General features: G+C 42.3%; 1 protein-coding gene across 1 annotated transcript in view; it reads right to left on the reverse strand.

Annotated features, from left to right (window-relative positions):
• The window catches only part of LOC124787979 (nucleoporin Nup188), a 264531-nt gene that overhangs the window by 18985 nt on the left and 221570 nt on the right, over positions 1-23976 (reverse strand). The window contains exons 21-22 of the mRNA XM_047254995.1: positions 23640-23924; positions 18195-18358 (exon numbers count right to left, since the gene is read on the reverse strand). Of these exons, the coding sequence (XP_047110951.1) occupies positions 18195-18358; positions 23640-23924 (449 nt within the window). The remainder of the gene's footprint in view (positions 1-18194; positions 18359-23639; positions 23925-23976) is intronic.

Genomic DNA, 23976 nt, shown 5'->3' on the forward strand with positions numbered 1-23976 from the left:
AACCAGCTACAATGGGGCGGCCGGGATGTTTGGGTTTGTGAATTTTAGGAAGTAGGTAGAAGGTAGGAGTGCGAGGTGTCGGTGGGGTCAGGAGTTTGATGGAGTCAGGTGAAAGGTTTTGTAGGGGGCCTAAGGTTCTGAGGATTCCTTGAAGCTCCACCTGGACATCACGAATGGGATTACCTTGGCAAACTTTGTATGTAGTGTTGTCTGAAAGCTGACACAATCCCTCAGCCACATCCTCCAGATGATCAAGTACCACGGTCATGGAACCCTTGTCAGCCGGAAGAATGATGATGGATCGGTCAGCTTTCAGATCACGGATAGCCTGGGCTTCGGCTGTGGTGATGTTGGGAGTAGGATTAAGGTTTTTCAAGAAAGAAGTTGACCTCCATCTGTCCAATGGCCAGCTTCACACATCCGTCCACATCAAACCCACCAACAAGCAACAGTACTTCCATTATGACAGCTGCCACCCATTCCATATCAAACGGTCCCTTCCCTACAGCCTAGGCCTTCGTGGCAAACGAATCTGCTCCAGTCCTGAATTCCTGAACCATTACACCAACAACCTGAAAACAGCTTTTGCATCCCGCAACTACCCTCCTGACCTGGTACAGAAGCGAATAACCAGAGCCACTTCCTCATCCCCTCAAACCCAGAACCTCTCACAGAAGAACCCCAAAAGTGCCCCACTTGTTACAGGATACTTCCCGGGACTGGATCAGACTCTGAATGTGGCTCTCCAGCAGGGATACGACTTCCTCAAATCCTGCTCCGAAATGAGATCCATCCTTCATGAAATCCTCCCCATTCCACCAAGAGTGTCTTTCCGCTGTCCACCTAACCTTCATAACCTCTTGGTTCATCGCTATGAAATTCCCAAACCACCTTCCCTACCCTCTGGCTCCTATCCTTGTAACCGCCCCCGGTGTAAAACCTGTCCCATGCACACTGCCACCATCACCTACTCCAGTTCTGTAACCCGGAAGGTGTACACGATCAAAGGAAGAGCCACGTGTGAAAGCACCCACGTGATTCACCAACTGACCTGCCTACACTGTGACGCTTTCTATGTGGGAATGATCAGCAACAAACTGTCCATTCGCATGAATGGACACAGGCAGACAGTGTTTGTTGGTAATGAGGATCACCCTATGGCTAACATTGCCTTGGTGCACGGCCAGCACAACTTGGCACAGTGTTACACAGTCTTGGTTATCTGGATACTTCCCACTAACACCAACCTATCCGAACTCTGGAGATGGGAACTTGCCCCTCAATACTTCCTCTCTTCCCGTTATCCACCAGGCCTCAGTCTCCGCTAATTTTAAGTTGCCGCCACTCATACCTCACCTGTCATTCAACAACATCTTTGCCTCTGCACTTCCGCCTCGACTGACATCTCTGCCCAAACTCTTTGCCTTTAAATATGTCTGCTTGTGTCTGTATGTGTGTGTGTGTGTGTGTGTGTGTGTGTGTACCTGTCCTTTTTTCCCCATAAAGTAAGTCTTTCTGCTCCCGGGACTGGAATGACTCCTTTCCCTCTCCCTTAAAACCCACATGCTTTCATCTTTCCCTCTCCTTCCCTCTTTCTTCGCGCGCGCGAGTGTGTACCTGTCCTTTTTTCCCCATAAAGTAAGTCTTTCTGCTCCCGGGACTGGAATGACTCCTTTCCCTCTCCCTTAAAACCCACATGCTTTCATCTTTCCCTCTCCTTCCCTCTTTCCTGACAAAGCAACCGTGGGTTGTGAAAGCTTGAAATTTTGTGTGTGTGTGTGTGTGTGTGTGTGTGTGTGTGTGTGTTTGTTTTTTTATTGTGCCTATCTACCAACGGTTTCCCGTTTGGTACGTCATGGAATCTTTGTTTTTAATATATTGTTCCCCTGTGGAATGTTTCTTTCTATTTTATTTATATCATTAATTTGAACCCAACAATTACGTTTGTTATTGTCACTGTTGCATTTCAAAATCTTTTCTGTCATCTTACTTTCTCTTTTTGTTTGTAGTAGATTTACTTTGTATTCATCTTCCCTTTTTCCGTAATCTACCATACATTTTATCCTGCCTAAATATACTCAATAATACGTAATTTACTTCCAAACAATAACCTAAAAATTTTTAACGCTTTCAACATTACCACTGCTATAAAATCCACTGTTCCCAGTTTACAAACATTTCGTGTAAACGCATGAATAATATTTCACAGCTTCAGTTCCTTTCACCCGTTAAACAACCATTTCAGCTATTTCCAACAACTTTCGTTTTATTTCCATTCCCGTTTTTTCCCACATAAGTGATCATTTTTTAGCAGCTTCCCACAGGTTTGAACGTTATTATTTCTTCGTCAGACAACTGTTAGCCTCATTTTCAAAATCTGCCAGCACTTAACCAGTCCTTTGAATACATTTACACGCAGTTTTTTTCGAAATTTTCCTGAATTTCCCGACCCTTTAACGTGTTTTGGAGGCAACACAACTACCTAACCTTTGAACCCATCGTTGTTCACCAACCTAAGTTCAGCACAGGATCAACATAGCTCATCTCAAACCAACACTTTTTCGACTTTTTTCACACCTTTATCTCTCCCTATATATTTTTATTTTTTTTATTTTCATTTTAGCCTCATGTTACCCTTTCCACCTTCTAATACCATGTCACCCTCACACCATCCCTACAATGACCCCATTAAATTTTATTTACATTCCCTCCGCAAACATGCCTTCACCCTAGCCAGATTACGCTCCCATATTTTATTTACTCAGGCTTGTCTGACATTTGGCATTACCCCCAAAGGCCTCACACTTAAAGTTCCCATCTGTGGCTGTAATCCTTCTTTCCATCAGTCCCTATACCAGTTCCAAACTGAACAATCCATTGCCCTCACCCACCTAATCCTTCACCTACACATCAACTCAGCCAATGAACACACCCGTCAACTCCTATCCCTAATAAAAGTCCTCAATCTTTCCTCTCCCACATCCAAACCGGCTGTTCAGAGCATCCTCCTACAGGCCAATCGCAAATTAGAACAGCATGCCACCCTCCAGATCAAAAAACTATTCAATCTCCTGGTTTCCCACCTCCGGAAAGGCAACTCACTCACCCTCCACAACCTTTCCAGCAAACCTCAACCTCCTCTCATTGCACACGGACCCAGTCTCTCCCATCTACTCAATCTCCCACTTCCAGCTCCACTCCCCCCAACACCTCAAAATTCTAGCCAACACAATCTGGAACCACAACACCCCAATTCAGTAGTTAACCTTTCCTCCAAACTTCTCTCCCAATCCGAAACCTCCGTCCTATCCAAAGGCCTCACCTTCAGCCCCACTCCCAGATTCAACCAAACAGCCCTTGTCAAAGATTTACTGTCCGACACTCGTAGTCTCTGCTGGAAATATCACTTTGCCACGAAGAAAAATAATCCTGATCCCACTCCTAATGGTCCAACTCCCCAAGACACTATCCAAATTGAACCCAGCCTGGAACAGTTCCGTCCTCCATCACAGCGGGACCAACCTCCTCTCCCTCAAAATCACCCTCTCCAAACCTTCCAGGAATTTCTCACTTCCAGCCTCGCCTCCCATTCTTTCTTGAAAAACCTTAATCCTACTCCCAACATCACCACAGCCGAAGCCCAGGCTATCCGTGATCTGAAAGCTGATCGATCCATCATCATTCTTCCAGCTGACAAGGGTTCCATGACCGTGGTACTTGATCGTCGGGAGGATGTGGCTGAGGGATTGTGTCAGCTTTCAGACAACACTACATACAAAGTTTGCCAAGGTAATCCCATTCCTGATGTCCAGGCGTAGCTTCAAGGAATCCTCAGAACCTTAGGCCCCCTACAAAACCTTTCACCTGACTCCATCAACCTCCTGATCCCACCGACACCTCGCACTCCTACCTTCTACCTACTTCCTAAAATTCACAAAACCAAACATCCCGGCCGCCCCATTATAGCTGGTTACCAAGACCCCACAGAACGTATCTCTGCCTACGTAGATCAACACCTTTAACCCATTACATGCAGTCTCCCATCCTTCATCAAAGACACCAACCACTTTCTTGAACGCCTGGAATACTTACCCAGTCTGTTACCCCCGGAAACCATCCTTGTAACCATTGATGCCACTTCCCTATACACAAATATCCCACACGTCCAGGGCCTCGCTGCAATGGAGCACTTCCTTTCACGCCGATCACCTGCCACCTTACCTAAAACATCGTTCCTCATCACCTTACCCAGCTTCATCCTGACTCACAACTTCTTTACTTTTGAAGGCCAGACATACCAACAATTAAAGGGAACAGCCATGGGTACCAGGATGGCCCCCTCATATGCCAACTTATTTATGGGTCGCTTAGAGGAAGCCTTCTTGGTTACCCAAGCCTGCCAACCCAAAGTTTGGTACAGATTTATTGATGACATCTTCATGATCTGGACTCACAGTGAAGAAGAACTCCAGAATTTCCTCTCCACCCTCAACTCCTTTGGTTCCATCAGATTCACCTGGTCCTACTCCAAATCCCATGCCACTTTCCTTGACATTGACCTCCATCTGTCCAATGGCCAGCTTCACACATCCGACCACATCAAACCCACCAACAAGCAACAGTACCTCCATTATGACAGCTGCCACCCATTCCATATCAAACGGTCCTTTCCCTACAGCCTAGGCCTTCGTAGCAAACGAATCTGCTCCAGTCCTGAATCGCTGAACCATTACACCAACAACCTGAAAACAGCTTTTGCATCCCGCAACTACCCTCCCGACCTGGTACAGAAGCAAATAACCAGAGCCACTTCCTCATCCCCTCAAACCCAGAAACTCTCACAGAAGAACCCCAAAAGTGCCCCACTTGTTACTGGATACTTCCCGGGACTCGATCAGACTCTGAATGTGGCTCTCCAGCAGGGATACGATTTCCTCAAATCCTGCCCTGAAATGATATCCATCCTTCATGAAATCCTCCCCACTCCACCAAGAGTGTCTTTCCGCCGTCCACCTAACCTTCATAACCTCTTGGTTCATCCCTATGAAATTCCCAAACCACCTTCCCTACCCTCCGGCTCCTACCCTTGTAACCGCCCCCGGTGTAAAACCTGTCCCATGCACCCTGCCACCACCATCTACTCCAGTCCTGTAATCCGGAAGGTGTACATGATCAAAGGCAGAGCCACGTGTGAAAGCACCCAAGTGATTTACCAACTGACCTGCCTACACTGTGACGCTTTCTATGTGGGAATGACCAGCAACAAACTGCCCAATCGCATGAATGGACACAGGCAGACAGTGTTTGTCGGTAATGAAGATCACCCTGTGGCTAAACATGCCTTGGTGCATGGCCAGCACAACTTGGCACAGTGTTACACCGTCCGGGTAATCTGGATACTTCCCACTAACACCAACCTATCCGAACTACAGAGATGGGAACTTGCCCTTCAATACATCCTCTCTTCCCGTTAGCCACCAGGCCTCAATCTCCGCTAATTTCAAGTTGCCGCCACTCATACCTCACCTGTCATTCAACAACATCTTTGCCTCTGCACTTCCGCCTTGACTGACATCTCTGCCCAAACTCTTTGCCTTTAAATATGTCTGCTTGTGTCTGTATATGTGTGGATGGATGTGTGTGTGTGCGCGCGAGTGTATACCTGTCCTTTTTTCCCCCTAAGGTAAGTCTTCCCGCTCCCGGGACTGGAATGACTCCTTACCCTCTCCCTTAAAACCTATATCCTTTCATCTTTCCCTCTCCTTCCCTCTTTCCTGACGAAGCAGGGAAACATTCCATGTGGGAAAAATATATCTAAAAACAAAGATGATGTGACTTACCAAACGAAAGTGCTGGCAGGTCGATAGACACACAAACACAAAGATACACACAAAATTCAAGCTTTCGCAACCAACGGTTGCTTCATCAGGAAAGAGGGAAGGAGAGGGAAAGACGAAAGTATGTGGGTTTTAAGGGAGAGGGTAAAGAGTCATTCCAATCCCGGGAGCTGAAAGACTTACCTTAGGGGGGAAAAAAGGACAGGTATACACTCACGCACGCACACACACACACACACACACACACACACACACACACACACACACACACATCCATCCGCACATACACAGACACAAGCAGACATTTGTAAAGGCAGAGTTTGGGCAGAGATGGAACTGGAAGATAACTGTATCTAATCATGTGGCCAAGAGAGATATTTAATTTCCCATGTGTCGGTAAGTTTTAAATCAGTGACGAGGTGCGTTAATTCAATATAGACATTAAAATTGGGAATCTGACCTTTCTTGCTTAAAACACAGTTAATATCACCCTCCAATTAAAAGATGATGTGACTGTTTTCGTAATACATAAATTTCTTCTTAAATACATTGCCCTGTCTATTTTATTGCGAAGTTCCTAAACGTACACACAGATTAATGAGGATGGCATCTAAAACTGTTGTGTCAATTGCTCTGCCTGATTCTAATCTTTCAACTTTGGATACAAGTATTCTCTGATTAGAATGGCTGTCCCTAAATTTGTTCCAAGTGAAACATTTAGTATTTTGACACACAGTATTGCAATCAGACATCACAACTTTTTCCAAGTCCCTGATCCATGTAAATATTCTTTTAGTTCAGCAACTGTTAGTTGTGATGTTACTCTGTTAATATTTAGATTCGTAATCATTTAGGCTTGCATCATTTTAATTTCATGTGAAAGGAGAAAAAAAAATGACTACTACAATATGGAAATGAATAAACAGCTACTCCAACAAAGTAGTAAATGAATACATAAACAAGTACGTAAAACAGTTAGTTAATTACAGAACCTGCTGTCACTGAATATTTGCAACAAGATTTAGTCAAAATGACATTACTTCAATTTAAAATTACTCCAGAAGTTTCATTTTGAAGCTGAGTTCAGAAGTGTATCAGAGTCATCAGTACAGATGGGATTTGTATCACTTCTTTCTTGAGATCCTTCCATGATTATCACATAATGCACATTTTTCAGCTTCGTGTTGTACTATTAAGGTTTTTGTCTGTCTTGATTACAAGAAGTCTTTGGTTTAGATTGTGATTTGATCCGATGTTGATGGGTATCTTGAGTCACAGTGTTTGCCTCTGAGGTTGTTGTTTTTGTAGGGGTCACAACATTTTCACGTCAGGACTTGCCCAGAATTTACAATATGAGCTTTACGTCACCCACAGAAATGTGAGATGGATTATTTTCCCCTATTTCCACTTCCATTGGCCAGATACCATTGAATAATTGCAGTTTATGCAGTCTTGACCATCTTTCATTAACTACAGATTTAACCTCTTTGTACTTCAAAAGAGCATCTTTTATTAACTTATTATCAAATTTGATAAGCTCTTAAAAAAGGATTTGCCTGAAAGCTGGCAAAAGTTTTCAGTTTTGTTTATGTGCCTTTCAACAACTCAGTGCCTCAACTACCGTAACTACTCGAATCTAAGCCGCACTTTTTTTCCGGTTTTTGTAATAAAAAAAACCGCCTGCGGCTTGGAATCGAGTGCAAAGTAAGCGGAAGTTCTGAAAAATGTTGGTAGGTGCCGCCACAACTAACTTCTGCCGTCGAATATATGTAGCGCTACACAGGCATGCTTTGCAGGCACAAAGATAAATACCGGTGCCAAAACCTCTGCGTCAGTAAATAAAAAAAGGGGGTGGAAGATGAGCTTTTTTCTCCGCCCCGAGTTTCGACCACTGCATTTTCATACATTATCCAATGAAGTAAATACAAATTCCGTATTGCTCATCTTCGAATGCAGCAGCATTTCAATGTACTACAAAAATCCGACTGGCAAGACAGTTTGGGATGTTTGTCAATATGGCCAACTCTACGTTCTGAATGTTTTCCTACCTGTGAGAAGAGATGGTTGCTAATAGGAACTTTTATGTATTTTGAATCACATTCATTATTCTCTTCACTATAAGAATAATATGAATATATACATTTTACCATGTACTGTTTCGTGTTTGCTGTTATCTCATTTAAATCCTGTCTGCCTAATAAACTACGAAACTAGTGTGAGACAACAGCATACGCGGAAGAATATACATATCATGTCATGTTTATATTCGTATTATTCTTATGCCTAATAGTGGTACAGTCAGAAATGAAGCACGGCAATTGACTAGATTTTTAAGTCTAAGATGACTCTCATTTCTGTGCAGAATGTAATGTACTAAAGAGGCGTCTACAAAGAGTTTCAAATGGAGAAAAATTTTCGCTAAACTCTTGTTCAGAACATCATCTATCATACGCAGTCTATTATTTGGTTCTTGTTGATCATTATCAAAGAAAGCAGCAGTGTAAGTAACAATAAATAGTAGTCTCTTGCCATTGTTTCGCTAATGAGACGATTCTTCTCTTTTGTTTTTTAATTGTAAGCGGTGGTAGCGTGCACAAAAGCAAGTCATGCCGCGAGCGGCGACAGGTCGTAGACACACATTATAGGAATGCGACAAACAATGCATGACACAGTACAGTAATGCATTTTCAGCTTAGAGTGACGTAACACCTATAACAAAAGAGAACAGCACTTATCACATCAAAGAAAAATAACCAATCAATTCAAACCAGATGAAGCACGTGAAAAAGGAAGGGTACCTGTATAAATGCAGACGGAGCGCCTGACGCATAGCAATGGCTACCTGGTAGAGCTTAACTGCTAAGCTTACGACTCGAACGAAACTACTGTAGCTGTATCGTCATTCATTCGACCTAAATTGTGTGTCATATTACAATGGACCAACTTTGTTTCAATTTGGAGGTGCGACCTAAAACTTTTCTCTCCCTTGAATTTCGAGTCTCAAATTTCAGGTGCGGCTTAGATTCGGGAAATTTTTTTTTCCTTGATTTTGAGCCTCATTTTTCAGGTGCAGCTTAGATTTGAGTGCGGCTTAGATTCGAGTAAATACGGTATTTGGTGAGTTGTAATCTTAAGTCATTAAATTTTATTAGTATTATGCAATTTCAGTTTGTCAAAAGGACACTCTAAGTAAATTTATATGTGATGTATGATGTGTGAAACAAACTTTATCTGTTGGTAAAGTAAAATATACAGGCTCTGACACTAAGTTTGTGAAATGCTCTAATACACTATCTGATCAAAAGTATCCAGATACCTTTCAGTGGACATTAATATGATGTATATCCACCCTTCACCTTTATGATCACTTGAACTCTGCTCGAATTGCTTTCAATGAGGTGTTTCAACGTCTGTGGAGGAATGACAGCCCAGTCTGCCTCAATAACTGAAACCAGAGAAGGTAGTCATGTTGGATGCTGGGGCAGGGGGGAAGTCAAGATTCTAACTCATCCCAAAGGCATTCCATTGGGTTCAAGAAGGGACTTTGGGCAGGCCGGACTATTTCAAGGATGTTACTGTCCACAAACCAATGGATCACCAATGCTGCTTTATAACAGGGTGCATGTCATGTTGATACAATCAATCATCATCTACAAACTATTCCTCTACTTTACACAGTACACAGCTGTGTAAAATATGTTCGTATCTCTCCAAACTTTCATTTTCTTGAGTGTGATGAAGGGACTACACCCCACCACAAAAAACATGCTTCTACTGTAACACTACCTCTTACACATAATGGCAGGTAACGTTCTCAAGGCATTAACCAAACCCAAACCTTCCACCATATTACCATAGGGTATAGCATGATTCATAACTCCAAACCACCAATTTTCAGTCATCTACTGTCTAGTGGTATATCTCTTAACACTACCTCAAGCATTGCTTAGCACTGACTGCAAAAATGTGTCGCTTATGAGGTGATCCTTGACCACTGTACACTAATCTTCTTAAGTCCTTATGTTCAGTCATCTTGCTGGAACTCACTGAGTAACTCCTATTGCTGACTGCATACAATTTTCTACAACCACTGTCTGCAATGATCTGTAGTCCCTGTCTGTCAGTACATGAGGACTGTCTTGTCTTATTTAGATGTGATTGGTCTTTGCATTTCCACTTCAGTGTCACATCACTGACAGTTGACCTGGGCAGTGCACATTAGAAGTCATTCGGCCCTCCTGATCGACCCATTCTGTTGTTACTATTTTTCTACTGACAACACAATACTCCCCACCAACTTCCATGCTGGCGGGTCCACCTCTTGTTACATTTAGTGGTCAATTTTGCATTGCGTAAGGGTTTCCAGTTACTTTTGATCAGACAGTGTATGTTTTTCAACTTTGCATAAGTTTTCTTCAATTTTTCTCTCTTCTTCTTCTTCTTCTTCTTCTTCTTCTTCTTCTGAATATTTTTCTAGTTAGAAATTTCAGACATGAAAGAAGTGAATGATCATTTTACAATTGTCATATTTATCCACTACTATCTTCTTCAGTAGTGGGGTAGTGAACTTTTGCACGATCAAAGATCAGAAAAATATTAATTACTCTGAACACTACTAAAATTCATTACTAAAAAGTAATACTCTTCTGTTCTCTGAACATGTTTAATGTGCCACCGTACCATTCCTTTGGTGCTGCAAATGTGTTTAATGGTACCCACTCACTGAGTCTTGAGTGCACTAGAATAATCAGATGTGCTGTTGCTCAGACACCCATGTACTGTGGACAAATGTCTCTTCATATCTAACTTTCTGTTTAAAGTGCTTGGAATTTAACTGAGGCATGTACTGTGTGTGCATTTGATGATGTGGTCTTGTTGTGATTTTCACTTTGTGAGGACTGATTTCACAGATATTGTCATTACTTTTTTACTGGGCATCACTGGGGACGTAAATGTTGAAAGTGTAATTCTGCTATACAGTGTCACAGTACTGATAGTCAGAACTATCTAGCGTGATAGTGAAACAGTTGCAGAAAGAGCAGGTTTAATTTTGGTGAACTTGGGCTTACACCAGGGCCTATAAAATGCTCCAATTATTCTGCCATTTTTCATTACATTTTTAACAGTAAACTTGATGAAATTTTAAGTAGACGGAATTTCTTCATTTTATTTACACATTATGATAAATATGCCACAAAGAAACACTTCCTATTTTTCAAAGAGAAAGGTAAAGGATGCGGAAAGGCTTATTGTGGTCTGTTTTCTCATGGCTAAGACAAATAAGCTGAAAATAAACTATTATCGGTCTACATATGTACTTTTGAACACTCAATTTGCCAACGGAAACGTGTTTAGAAATTGCTGTGTAAATTTTACTATGGTCACACTTATGTATTACTGAAGTGGACAGTTCATTCAAAATCATGAATACTATAGCAAATTGTAGTGGCATTCCATAACACATTTATTCTTCATCAAAAGTTCTACACTGACTAAAACTTACTGTTGTTGAAAGGGCGATTATCTTTTCAACAATTTAATCCTAAATGAAGAAGCATCTGACGAAAAACATTTGGGCTGTGCAATGTGAGACTAGTAACGCCTACAATTTTATTGTACAAAGACACAGTAATGGAAACTGTTTCCAACAGTCTGGGAAAATAGCGTCAAGTGGGAACATTCATGAAGACTCGATATTTAGCTTTAACCAGTTGCAGTTCCATACACAGAGTAGTTATAAAAGTATTTGGACACTCAGATACACTAACTTTGAAGCTTCTCTCCAAATTACTTACTACACTGACTAACACACATACTGTAGTTTCAGATGCTGTGCTATCCATTTTATGAACGAAGCACAAAAGTTAAAAATATAATGTGTCAACCAAAGAAAAGCTATTAATTATTCATCTACATCTACATCCATACTCCACAAGCCACCTGACAATGTGTGGCAGAGGGTACTTTGAGTACCTCTAGTGGTTCTCCCTTCTATTCCAATCTCGTATTGTTCATGGAAAGAAAGATTGTCGGTATGCCTCTGTGTGGCCTCTAATCTCTCTGATTTTATCCTCATGGTCTCTTCGCGAGATATACGTAGGAGGGAGCAATATACTGCTTGACTCCTTGGTGAAGGTATGTTCTCGAAACTTTAACAAAAGCCCGTACTGAGCTACTGAGCGTCTCTCCTGCAAAGTCTTCCACTGGAGGTTATCTATCATCTCCATAACACTTTCACGATTAGTAAATGATCCTGTAACGAAGCGCGCTGCTCTCCGTTGGATCTTCTCTATCTCTTCTATCAACCCTATCTGGTACGGATCCCACACTGGTGAGCAATATTCAAGCAGTGGGCAAACAAGTGTACTGTAACCTACTTTCTTTGTTTTCGGATTGCATTTCCTTAGGATTCTTCCAATGAATCTGTCATCTGCTTTACCAACGATCAAATTTATATGATCATTCTATTTTAAATCATTCCTAATGCCTACCAACAGATAATTTATGGAATTAACTGCTTCCAGTTGCTGACCTGCTATATTGTAGCTAAACGATAAATGATCTTTCTTTCTATGTATTCGCAGCACATTACACTTGTCTACATTGAGATTCAATTGCCATTCCCTGCACCATGCGTCAATTCGTTGCAGATCCTCCTGCATTTCAGTACAATTTTCCATTGTTACAACCTCTCGATATACCACAGCATCATCCGCAAAAAGCCTCAGTGAACTTCTGATGTCATCCACAAGGTCATTTATGTATATTGTGAATAGCAACGGTCCTACGACACTCCCCTGTGGCACACCTGAAATCACTCTTACTTCAGAAGACTTCTCTCCATTGAGAATGACATGCTGCGTTCTGTTATCTAGGAACTCTTCAATCCAATCACACAATTGGTCTGATAGTCCATATGCTCTTACTTTGTTCATTAAATGACTGTGGGGAACTGTATCGAACACCTTGCAGAAGTCAAGAAACACAGCATCTACCTGGGAACCCATGCCTATGGCCCTCTGAGTCTCGTGGACGAATAGCACGAGCTGGGTTTCACACAATCATCTTTTTTGAAACCCATGCTGATTCCTACAGAGTAGATTTCTAGTCTCCAGAAAAGTCATTATACTCAAATATAATACGTTTTCCAAAATTCTACAACTGATAGACGTTAGAGATATAGGTCTATAGTTCTGCACATCTGTTTGATGTTCCTTCTTGAAAACGGGGATTACCTGTGCCCTTTTCCAATCCTTTGGAATGCTACGCTCTTCTAGAGACCTACGGAACACAGTTGCAAGAAAGGGGGCAAGTTCCTTCGCGTACTCTGTGTAAAATCGAACTGGTATCCCATCAGGTCCAGCAGCCTTTCCTCTTTTGAGCAATTTTAATTGTTTTTCTATCCCTCTGTCATCTATTACAATATCTACCATTTTGTCATCTGTGCGACAATCTAGAGAAAGAACTACAGTGCAGTCTTCCTCTGTGAAACAGCTTTGGAAAAAAACATTTAGTATTTCGGCCTTTAGTCTGTCAGCCTCTGTTTCAGTACCATTTTGGTCACGGAGTGTCTGGGCATTTTGTTTTGATCCACCTACAGCTTTGACATAAGACCAAAATTTCTTAGGATTTTCTTTATTTACGACGTGAAAAGACTGTGTGAAAACTTGTGGTAGGTATCAGTAAACAAACATTTTTTTGGCTCTGAGAACTGTTGGACGTTTTACTATGCTTATTTGTTTGAAATGTGTTTTTACACTTCCAATGAGTGTTCATTTGAAGTTAACATATTGTTGTCGCTCATTACCACTCAGGATGGAACAACTGAATCACATCATCTGCCAGGGTTTAGACCACTTCTTGTCATGCTCTGAAATGAGGAACGTCCAAAAGACTATCCCTCCCACAGTGGTATTCTGCCGGTCACCGAATCTACACAATATCCTCGCCCATCCCTACACAACTCCTTCTCCCAATCCCTTGCCTCACAGCCCATATCCCTCCAATAGACCTGGATGCAAGATCTGTTCCACACATCTCCCCACTACCACCTACTACAATCCGAACATGAGCATCACCTATCCTGTGAAACCATTCATTTGATCTACAGGCTAAGCTGCAACCACTGTGCTGCATTCTTTGTGGGCCTGACAACCAACAAGCTGTTTGTCTGCATGAATGGTCACTGACGAACTGTGGCAGCGCTTTACTGTCCCCCACCCCTACCCTACCATCTCTCCCTCTCCCTGCCCCAACCTCCTCCTACCCCCACCACCCAGTTGCTTCTCCCATCATGCACTGCTGTTCACAGTGTGGCCCCGCCCCACCAGCCAGACTGTGTTCATTTGTGTGTGATTTACATTTGCATGAGTGTGTGTGTTGTCTATTTCCAATGAAGGCCTTTTTGCCTGAAAGTCTACTTTCTGACAGTTTTCTTGTTGTGCCTATTTGCGACTCAGCATCTCCGCTATATGGTGAGTAGCAACTATCCTTTAATATTGTTACAAATTACTGTGCCAACACGATGAATGGGAAAGATCCGAATTTTTTGTGTTCCATATAATGTACTTCACAACTTAATCACAAAAAATTAGGAATTAAGCACTACTAAATTGAAGAGAGCAAAAATTAAGATCGTTATCGATTTCTGATACGCAAGAAGTATATCAAAAGTTAAGAAATCCATTGATAAGCAAATAAATAGCCGGCTGGAGCTGCAATGTAGTCACACTGTTCGCTCTGTATAGATGTTACAGACAAGCAATCTTTTGTCATGTGACTAAGCACTCAATTTTCTATAGCATAAGGAATACACTGCACATGGATATACCAAGCAGGTAACATGAAACAGATTTGGGCAAGAAGGAGCAAAAAGATTATTAGGGGGGGTGCACAATGAATATCATAGAATTAGAGCAATATCACAGATGTTTGATATATTTCTTTCACATACACTCCTGGAAATGGAAAAAAGAACACATTGACACCGGTGTGTCAGACCCACCATACTTGCTCCGGACACTGCGAGAGGGCTGTACAAGCAATGATCACACGCACGGCACAGCGGACACACCAGGAACCGCGGTGTTGGCCGTCGAATGGCGCTAGCTGCGCAGCATTTGTGCACCGCCGCCGTCAGTGTCAGCCAGTTTGCCGTGGCATACGGAGCTCCATCGCAGTCTTTAACACTGGTAGCATGCCGCGACAGCGTGGACGTGAACCGTATGTGCAGTTGACGGACTTTGAGCGAGGGCGTATAGTGGGCATGCGGGAGGCCGGGTGGACGTACCGCCGAATTGCTCAACACGTGGGGCGTGAGGTCTCCACAGTACATCGATGTCGTCGCCAGTGGTCGGCGGAAGGTGCACGTGCCCGTCGACCTGGGACCGGACCGCAGCGGCGCACGGATGCACGCCAAGACCGTAGGATCCTACGCAGTGCCGTAGGGGACCGCACCGCCACTTCCCAGCAAATTAGGGACACTGTTGCTCCTGGGGTATCGGCGAGGACCATTCGCAACCGTCTCCATGAATCTGGGCTACGGTCCCGCACATCGTTAGGCCGTCTTCCGCTCACGCCCCAACATCGTGCAGCCCGCCTCCAGTGGTGTCGCGACAGGCGTGAATGGAGGGACGAATGGAGACGTGTCGTCTTCAGCGATGAGAGTCGCTTCTGCCTTGGTGCCAATGATGGTCGTATGCGTGTTTGGCGCCGTGCAGGTGAGCGCCACAATCAGGACTGCATACGACCGAGGCACACAGGGCCAACAACCGGCATCATGGTGTGGGGAGCGATCTCCAACACTGGCCGTACACCACTGGTGATCGTCGAGGGGACACTGAATAGTGCACGGTACATCCAAACCATCGCTCTACCATTCCTAGACCGGCAAGGGAACTTGCTGTTCCAACAGGACAATGCACGTCCGCATGTATCCCGTGCCACCCAACGTGCTCTAGAAGGTGTAAGTCAACTACCCTGGCCAGCAAGATCTCCGGATCTGTCCCCCATTGAGCATGTTTGGGACTGGATGAAGCGTCGTCTCACGCGGTCTGCACGTCCAGCACAAACGCTGGTCCAACTGAGGCGCCAGGTGGAAATGGCATGGCAAGCCGTTCCACAGGACTACATCCAGCATCTCTACGATCGTCTCCATGGGAGAATAGCAGCCTGCATTGCTGCGAAAGGTGGATATACAATGTACTAGTGCCGACATTGTGCATGCTCTGTTGCCTGTGTCTATGTGCCTGTGGTTCTGTCAGTGTGATCATGTGATGTATCTGACCCCAGGAATGTGTCAATAAAGTTTCCCCTTCCTGGGACTATGAATTCACGGTGTTCTTATTTCAATTTCCAGGAGTGTATAAAGGGCACAGTAGGATACTGTGGACTATTTACTTTCCGAAATAAACCTTAAGACACCTATGCAGGCTGTGAAATTGTATGAATTGTGTCACAATAACTGCCCTCCATAAGTTTGGAAACACCTAGTGATTAAGGACTATGGAAAGGAAATAAAATAAAAAAATTGCATTTTGTTGTTTTCTGAAAGTTTATTAAGTGTTATCTGGCCACACAGAGAAGAAGAGCTTCAGAACTTCCACGAACATCTCAACCAGCAGCAAAGCAAAATTCACTTTACCATGGAGATAGAAAAGAACGGGGTATTGCCTTTTTTCAGCCAGGCGGGAAGCTTGGACACAGAGTTTACAGGAAGCCCACCAACATGGGCAGGTACCTGCATGCATCCTCCCACCACCATCTTATGCAAAAGAATTCGGTCCTGCAACCTTTAACAAAGAGAGCCTACAGGATCAGCAATGAACACAACCTGAAAGCCGAACTACTGAACCTCAGGTCTATTTTTGGAGCTAATGGCTACGACATGAGGACGATACACAGAACGATGGCACTGAAGGAGGGGGGCAACAGGGAAATGCAGAACAAAGCACACAACACCGTCATGCTACCATATTTACAATGAGTTATTGAACGTCTGGGCACAATTCTCCATCGGGCAGGTATTAAGCTGATTTTTCGTAGCAACAACAAAATAAAAGACATTCTGGGCTTGACGAAAGATACAATTGACAAGCTTCATGTTGGCAGAGTTTATGAAATTGGGTGCGAATGTGGACTAGTGTATGTAGGTGAGATTGGGCGTCCATTAAGCACAAGGTTAACTGAACATGAGAGATATATATGCCTCAAACAATACAACAAATCAGCAGTGGCAGAACATCAGGAATAGTGCAGGATAAAGATCAAAATTCGAGAGGCCCACGTACTGGCAAAACAGCCGTTTAGTTTGAGGAGGAAGATTAGAGAGGCTATAGAAATAGCCAAGCGACCTGACAGTATGAATAGAGAAGACGGGCACCGACTTCCAGCGTCTTGGCTACCAGCAGTGACAGCTTTGCGGAAGTACAGCTCTCGTAAAGCGACAGGCGCGTGGTAGGCCACAGCGGTGGAGGTTACACAGAGCGCTGACGTGGCCTAGTCAATACTACGCGGTAGTTGCCGCTCAGTTTCCTATTCGCCAATTTCCACCAACGGCAAGCAGTAAATAAAACTCCAATGGAAAATGCCTATTCCCGCCAATTACAACACACAATGCAAAGACCAATAAAATGAACTCCTAATACCCTTCCCCCTCACCCTCACATCCAGTGACAGCACTCCTCCATAGTATATAAGTAACCAAACTAGTGCTCATTCAGCAGTTAGAAATATGCCCTGAGGTAGGCGCCTTGCAACCGTTGCCAAAACATCAGAATTTTATAGATGACAATGCGGACTCAAACCCAGAAGAATTTTATTGACTGACACTGTCAAACGAAGCTTTCGGCCAAAAAGGCTCTCATCAGAATTAGACAATTCTGATGAAGGCCTGTTTGACTGAATGCTTTGTTAGACAGCCTTTCTGTTGTGGCTATCTACGACTTAGCATCTCCGCTGTACGGTGAGTAGCAACTATTCTTTTCATAACAAAGGAAAACACACATACATTCACAGAAGCAGGCATACCTCATGCACACATGACCACTATCTCTGGCCGCTCTGGCCACACCAGGTGGGGGGCGTCATGTGTGAGTAAGGTACGCTTGCTTATGTGAATGTGATGTGTTTTGTGTGTGTGTGTGTGTGTGTGTGTGTGTGTGTGTGTGTGTGTGTGTGTGTGTGTGTTTTCTTCCTTTCCTGAGGAAGATTTTGGTTGAAAGCTTAGTGTGCACCAGTCCTGTGTTACCTTTACAGTGAGTAGAAATCTATCCTTTTCATAATATTGTTGAGAATTTCTTTCTTAAGGATTATTTTATTTCCCTTACAATACTAACACATTAGGACAATATCTGTTACCTGTTCTGAACTTCTACTATCTCTGGAGCTGATTCAGTTTCATCGCCTGTTAAAGAAGTAATTTTGGTGACTGGTTTTGACCGTGGCTGTTTCACTAGCATTTTAAGAAGAGAAGGATGTATCAAGAGGGCACCAGTATAGTAGAAACAGGCTTTTACTCCATCCTGTAAAGAGAAACATAAATTATCATTCTTAAATCCAATATGACCTTATGCTTTTCACAAATTATGACAAATATAAAATTGCACTCAGTATTGTGTTTGTCTCAAAGCAATGCACATATGCATACACTGAACTTTCATTTCTTAATAATACTGAATTCTGGTTTTACATAAATGATGTATGATGTAAAAATTCTGGGAGGAATAGGTTGCTGAGCTCCATGACTTACCAAGCAATAATTAAAATTCTCAATGTCAGAAAGAAAATCAACATCTTTTAGGGACAAACCTGTACAGTGTCAAAGTAACTACTGAAGAAAGAGGAAAAACAAGAATACAAAATTATAAAAAATTCATGAGCTGGATTTTTCCCAAAAAGCAAAAACTTTACAACACTTTCTCATTAGGTATCTGAGAAACAATGCCACAATTTGGCCTAATTTATTTATCATCATATCAGTTTTTCCACGAATTCACTTAAATGTCTATAAGTAATAATTGAAGGAATAAAAGTAATTGCGCACCATGTAGCTGAAGCATTGAGTAATTGACAAGCGTATAAACAAAACAGAAAACACCACTGAGCTTTTGGACAATATTCAAATTTGGTGCCAACTAATACACACACACACACACACACACACACACACACACACACACACACACAGCTAACTACATTGTTCACAATACACCCTGATGAAACACACTAATTACATTAATGCATTTTTATGTACTTACTACCTCTGAAGAAAGACATTGTCCAAAACAGCTTTGTTTTCAATCTTCCTTAAGGCATGCCAGTCATTCAATGCTTCAGTTACATAGTAAATGATTATTTTTACTTCCCTTATATTATACCACCCAGGAATGTCCAGTAAAATATGTACACATCTACAATGGTTAGCTTGCCACCGCATTACAATGCAAGATTTGAAAATGACTTTGTTCTGGTCCACAGCTGAAATTTCATCAATAACGTGTGAAATAGGTATCCTGCCTAACTTGTTCTTGAAAGATTCAGTAGTACGTGAATATCAGAAATAGCACAAGAGAGACTATTATTGTGCATCATTGATAATGCTGCTGTATACTTAACACAAATAACACTAAAAATAAATTAATATAGCATCTTCAGTTGCTTAGCAACAGTCTCTGGACGGGGAGGGGGTCAATTCTACAGACTAGTCTAGAAAATTTTAAGAAAGAGACAAGAAAACAAAAAATGTGTAAAGCATATTATATATTGTTTATCTTCATGCACCCACCCAAGAACCATGGACCTTGCCATTTGTGGGGAGGGAAGAGGGACAGCAGCCTTTCCAGTAGTTGCAGGGGCAACAGTCTGGATGATTGACTGATCTGGCCTTGTAACACTAACCAAAACGGAGTTGCTGTGGTGGTACTACGAACGGCTGAAAGCAAGGGGAAACTACAGCCGTAATTTTTCCTGAGGGCATGCAGCTTTACTGTATGGTTAAATGATGATGGCGTCCTCCTGGGTAAAATATTCCGGAGGTAAAATAGTCCCCCATTCGGATCTCCGGGCGGGGTCTACTCAGGAGGACGTTGTTATCAGGAGAAAGAAAACTGGCGTTCTATGGATCGGAGCGTGGAATGTCAGATCCCTTAATCGAGCAGATAGGTCAGAAAATTTAAAAAGGGAAATGGATAGGTTAAAGTTAGGTACAGTAGGAATTAGTGAAGTTCGCGGGCAGGAGGTACAAGACTTTTAGTCAGGCGAATGCAGGGTTATAAATACAAAAACAAATAAGGGTAATGCAGGAGTAGGTTTAATAATGAATAAAAAATAGGAGTGCGGGTAAGCTACTACAAACAGCATAGTGAACGCATTATTGTGGCCGAGACAGACACGAAGCCCACGCCTACTACAGTAGAACAAGTTTATATGCCAACTAGCTCTGCAGATGATGAAGAAATTGAAGAAATGTATGATGAAATAAAAGAAATTATTTAGATAGTGAAGGGAGACAAAAATTTAACAGTCATGGGTGACTGGAATTCGGTAGTAGGAAAAGGGAGAGAAGGAAACGTAGTAGGTGAATATGGATTGGGGGTAAAAAAAGAAAGGGGAAGTCGCCTGATAGAATTTTGCACAGAGCACAACTTAATCATAGCTAACACTTGGTTCAAGGATCATAAAAGAAGGTTGTATACATGGAAGAAGCCTGGAGATACTGACAGGTTTCAGATAGATTACATAATGGTAAGACAGAGATTTAGGAAGCAGGTTTTAAATTGTAAGACATTTCCAGGGGCAGATGTGGACTCTGACCACAATCTATTGGTTATGAACTGTAGAATAAAACTGAAGAAACTGCAAAAAGGTGGGAATGTAAGGAGATGGGACCTGGATAAACTGACTAAGCCAAAGGTTGTACAGAGTTTCAGGGAGAGCATAAGGGAACAATTGACAGGAATGGGGGAAAGAAATACAGTAGACGAAGAATGGGTAGCTTTGAGAGATGAAGTAGTGAAGGCAGCAGAGGATCAAGTAGGTAAAAGACGAGGGCTAGTAGAAATCCTTGGGTAACAGAAGAAATATTGAATTTAATTGATGAAAGGAGAAAATATAAAAATGCAGTAAATGAAGGAGGCAAAAAGGAATACAAACGTCTCAAAAATGAGATCGGCAGGAAGTGCAAAATAGCTAAGCAGGGATGGCTAGAGGACAAATGTAAGGATGTATAGGCTTATCTCACTAAGGGTAAGATAGATACTGCCTACAGGAAAATTAAAGAGACCTTTGGAGAAAAGAGAACCACTTCCATGAACATCAAGAGCTCAGATGGAAACCCAGTTCTCAGCAAGGAAGGGAAAGCAAAAAGGTGGAGGGAGTACATAGAGGGTCTATACAACGGCAATGTACTTGAGGACACTGTTATGGAAATGGAACAGGAGGTAGATGAAGATGAAATGTGAGATATGATACTGCGTAAAGAGTTTGACAGAGCACTGAAAGACCTGAGTCGAAACAAGGCCCCGGGAGTAGACAACATTCCATTAGAACTACTGACAGCCTTGGGAGAGCCAGTCCTGACAGAACTCTACCATCTGGTGAGCAAGATGTATGAGACAGGCGAAATACCCTCAGACTTCAAGAAGAATATAATAATTTCAATGTCAAAGACAGCAGGTGCTGACAGATGTGAAAATTACCGCACAATCAGTTTAATAAGTCACGGATGCAAAATACTAACGCGAATTCTTTACAGACGAATGGAAAAACTGGTAGAAGCCGACCTCAGGGAAGATCAGTTTGGATTCCGTAGAAATATTGGAACACGTGAGGCAATACTGACCCTACGACTTATCTTAGAAGCTAGATTAAGGAAAGACAAACCTACTTTTCTAGCATTTGTAGACTTAGAGAAAGCTTTTGATAATGCTGACTGGAATACTCTCTTTCAAATTCTAAAGGTGGCAGCGGTAACATACAGGGAGCGAAAGGCTATTTACAATTTGTACAGAAACCAGATGGCAGTTATATGAGTCGAGGGGCATGAAAGGGAAGCAGTGGTTGGGAAGGGAGTGAGACAGGGTTGTAACCTGTCCCCGATGTTATTCAATCTGCATATTGAGCGAGCAGTAAAGGAAACAAAAGAAAAATTTGGAGTAGGTATTAAAATCCAGGTAGGAGAAATAAAAACTTTGAGGTTCGCCGATGACGTTGTAATTCTGTCAGAGACAGCAAAGCACTTGGAAGAGCAGTTGAACGGAATGGACAGTGTCTTGAAAGGAGGATATAAGATGAACATCAACAAAAGCAAAACGAGGATAATGGAATGTAGTCGAATTAAGTCGGGTGGTGCTGAGGGAATTAGATTAGGAAATCAGACACTTAAAGTAGTAAAGGAGTTTTGCTATTTGGGGAGCAAAATAACTGATGATGGTCGAAGTAGAGAGGATATAAAATGTAGACTGGCAATGGCAAGGAAAGCGTTTCTGAAGAAGAGAAATTTGTTAACATCAAGTATAGATCTAAGTGTCAGGAAGTCATTTTTGAAAGTATTTGTATGGAGTGTAGCCGTGTATGGAAGTGAATCATGGACAATAAATAGTTTGGACAAGAAGAGAATAGAAGCTTTCGAAATGTGGTGCTACAGAAGAATGTTGAAGATTAGGTGGGTAGATCACGTAACTAATGAGGAGGTATTGAATAGGATTGGGGAGAAGAGAAGTTTGTGGCACAACTTGACTAGAAGAAGGGATCGGTTGGTAGGACATGTCCTGAGGCATCAAGGAATCACCAATTTAGTATTGGAGGGCAGCGTGGAGGGTAAAAATCGTAGAGGGAGACCAAGAGATGAAGACACTAAGCAGATTCAGAAGGATGTAGGTTGGAGTAGGTACTGGGAGATGAAGAAGCTTGCACAGGATAGATTAGCATGGAGAGCTGCATCAAACCAGTCTCAGGACTGAAGACCACAACAACAACATTGCTCCCTAAGTCTGGAATTGTCAATCCTCCCAAATTTGACTGGAAAGTCCAATGAATACTAGCTACAAGTAGCCTGAGGTATCCTAGTGTATTGTAATTGTTTCTGTCATGATTCTGTGTTCTATTATGAAATATAGTCTATGTCAAATACAGTGCTATAGTGCACACATGGCACGTATAAAATTAATAATACTTGGAGTAAGAGTCTTACTTCCTTCACCAAGTGCTAGCTCCGCTGTGACTAAGGGTTTCTACCTAAAAGCTCATGCTGTGCACAACAGACTGCTGATACATAAACTAAGCACCATTGCTGTTCTCGACTATGGAGTCATATTCTCAGGCTGTGAATATTCTTTCCAGGGACACATACTGCGAGGTGTACATTAAGTGCTTTGAGAGGATGCACAGGCACATACAGCAATGAAAAGAGAGTGACTTGGAAGATGTGAATGCAAGTGTTGAGAGAGGTTGGAATTTGCACTACTGTCTCAAATATTTATGAGTGATTTTCGCACAAATTACAACCAAACATATGCACACAAATGCCTCAGCCACATCATAACAATTATTGATCCAAAGACCCCCATTAAAAACGATTACAATGACTTTGGATGCTAAGTGACTCATTACTACCTTAAGTAAGTGCTTCAAATTTTGTCCTGTCAATTCAAAAAGATTAAATTCAGTGTCTGCTTCCATCCGATTCTGTTGCACACATCTCAGTTTACAGATTCATTCATGTGGTCTTTCAACCTCTCTGTGTTATTAATATTTAGATCGTATTTTAAGTCCTAAACACAAAGACATAATGAGTTAGTGACTTACTATAATGTATTTATGAGAATGTGAATGTGAGAACATCCAGTTCTCATGGTAATTTGACAGCACTCTTATAAAATTTAGAACTTTGATTGCTAAGCGCAGGACATCCTGTTTTAATGTATGCCTGACAGTAAGAATTGCACTTGTAAGGTACTCTTCATGAATTGCTGCAAATGATATGGCATCTTCCAGGAAATGATGACCTTGTGATGTCAGCATCCACGTGAGAACATCTAAAGAAGGCCCGTAGACCAACTTCCAAGGTGTTTCCGCCCAGAAATCACTGTCCTGGCCAAAGAAAAAAACCAAACAAAATAGAAATATGCAACATATCACAATA

This window comes from Schistocerca piceifrons, chromosome 3 (assembly GCF_021461385.2).
Source record: "Schistocerca piceifrons isolate TAMUIC-IGC-003096 chromosome 3, iqSchPice1.1, whole genome shotgun sequence".
Taxonomy (NCBI): domain Eukaryota; kingdom Metazoa; phylum Arthropoda; class Insecta; order Orthoptera; family Acrididae; genus Schistocerca; species Schistocerca piceifrons.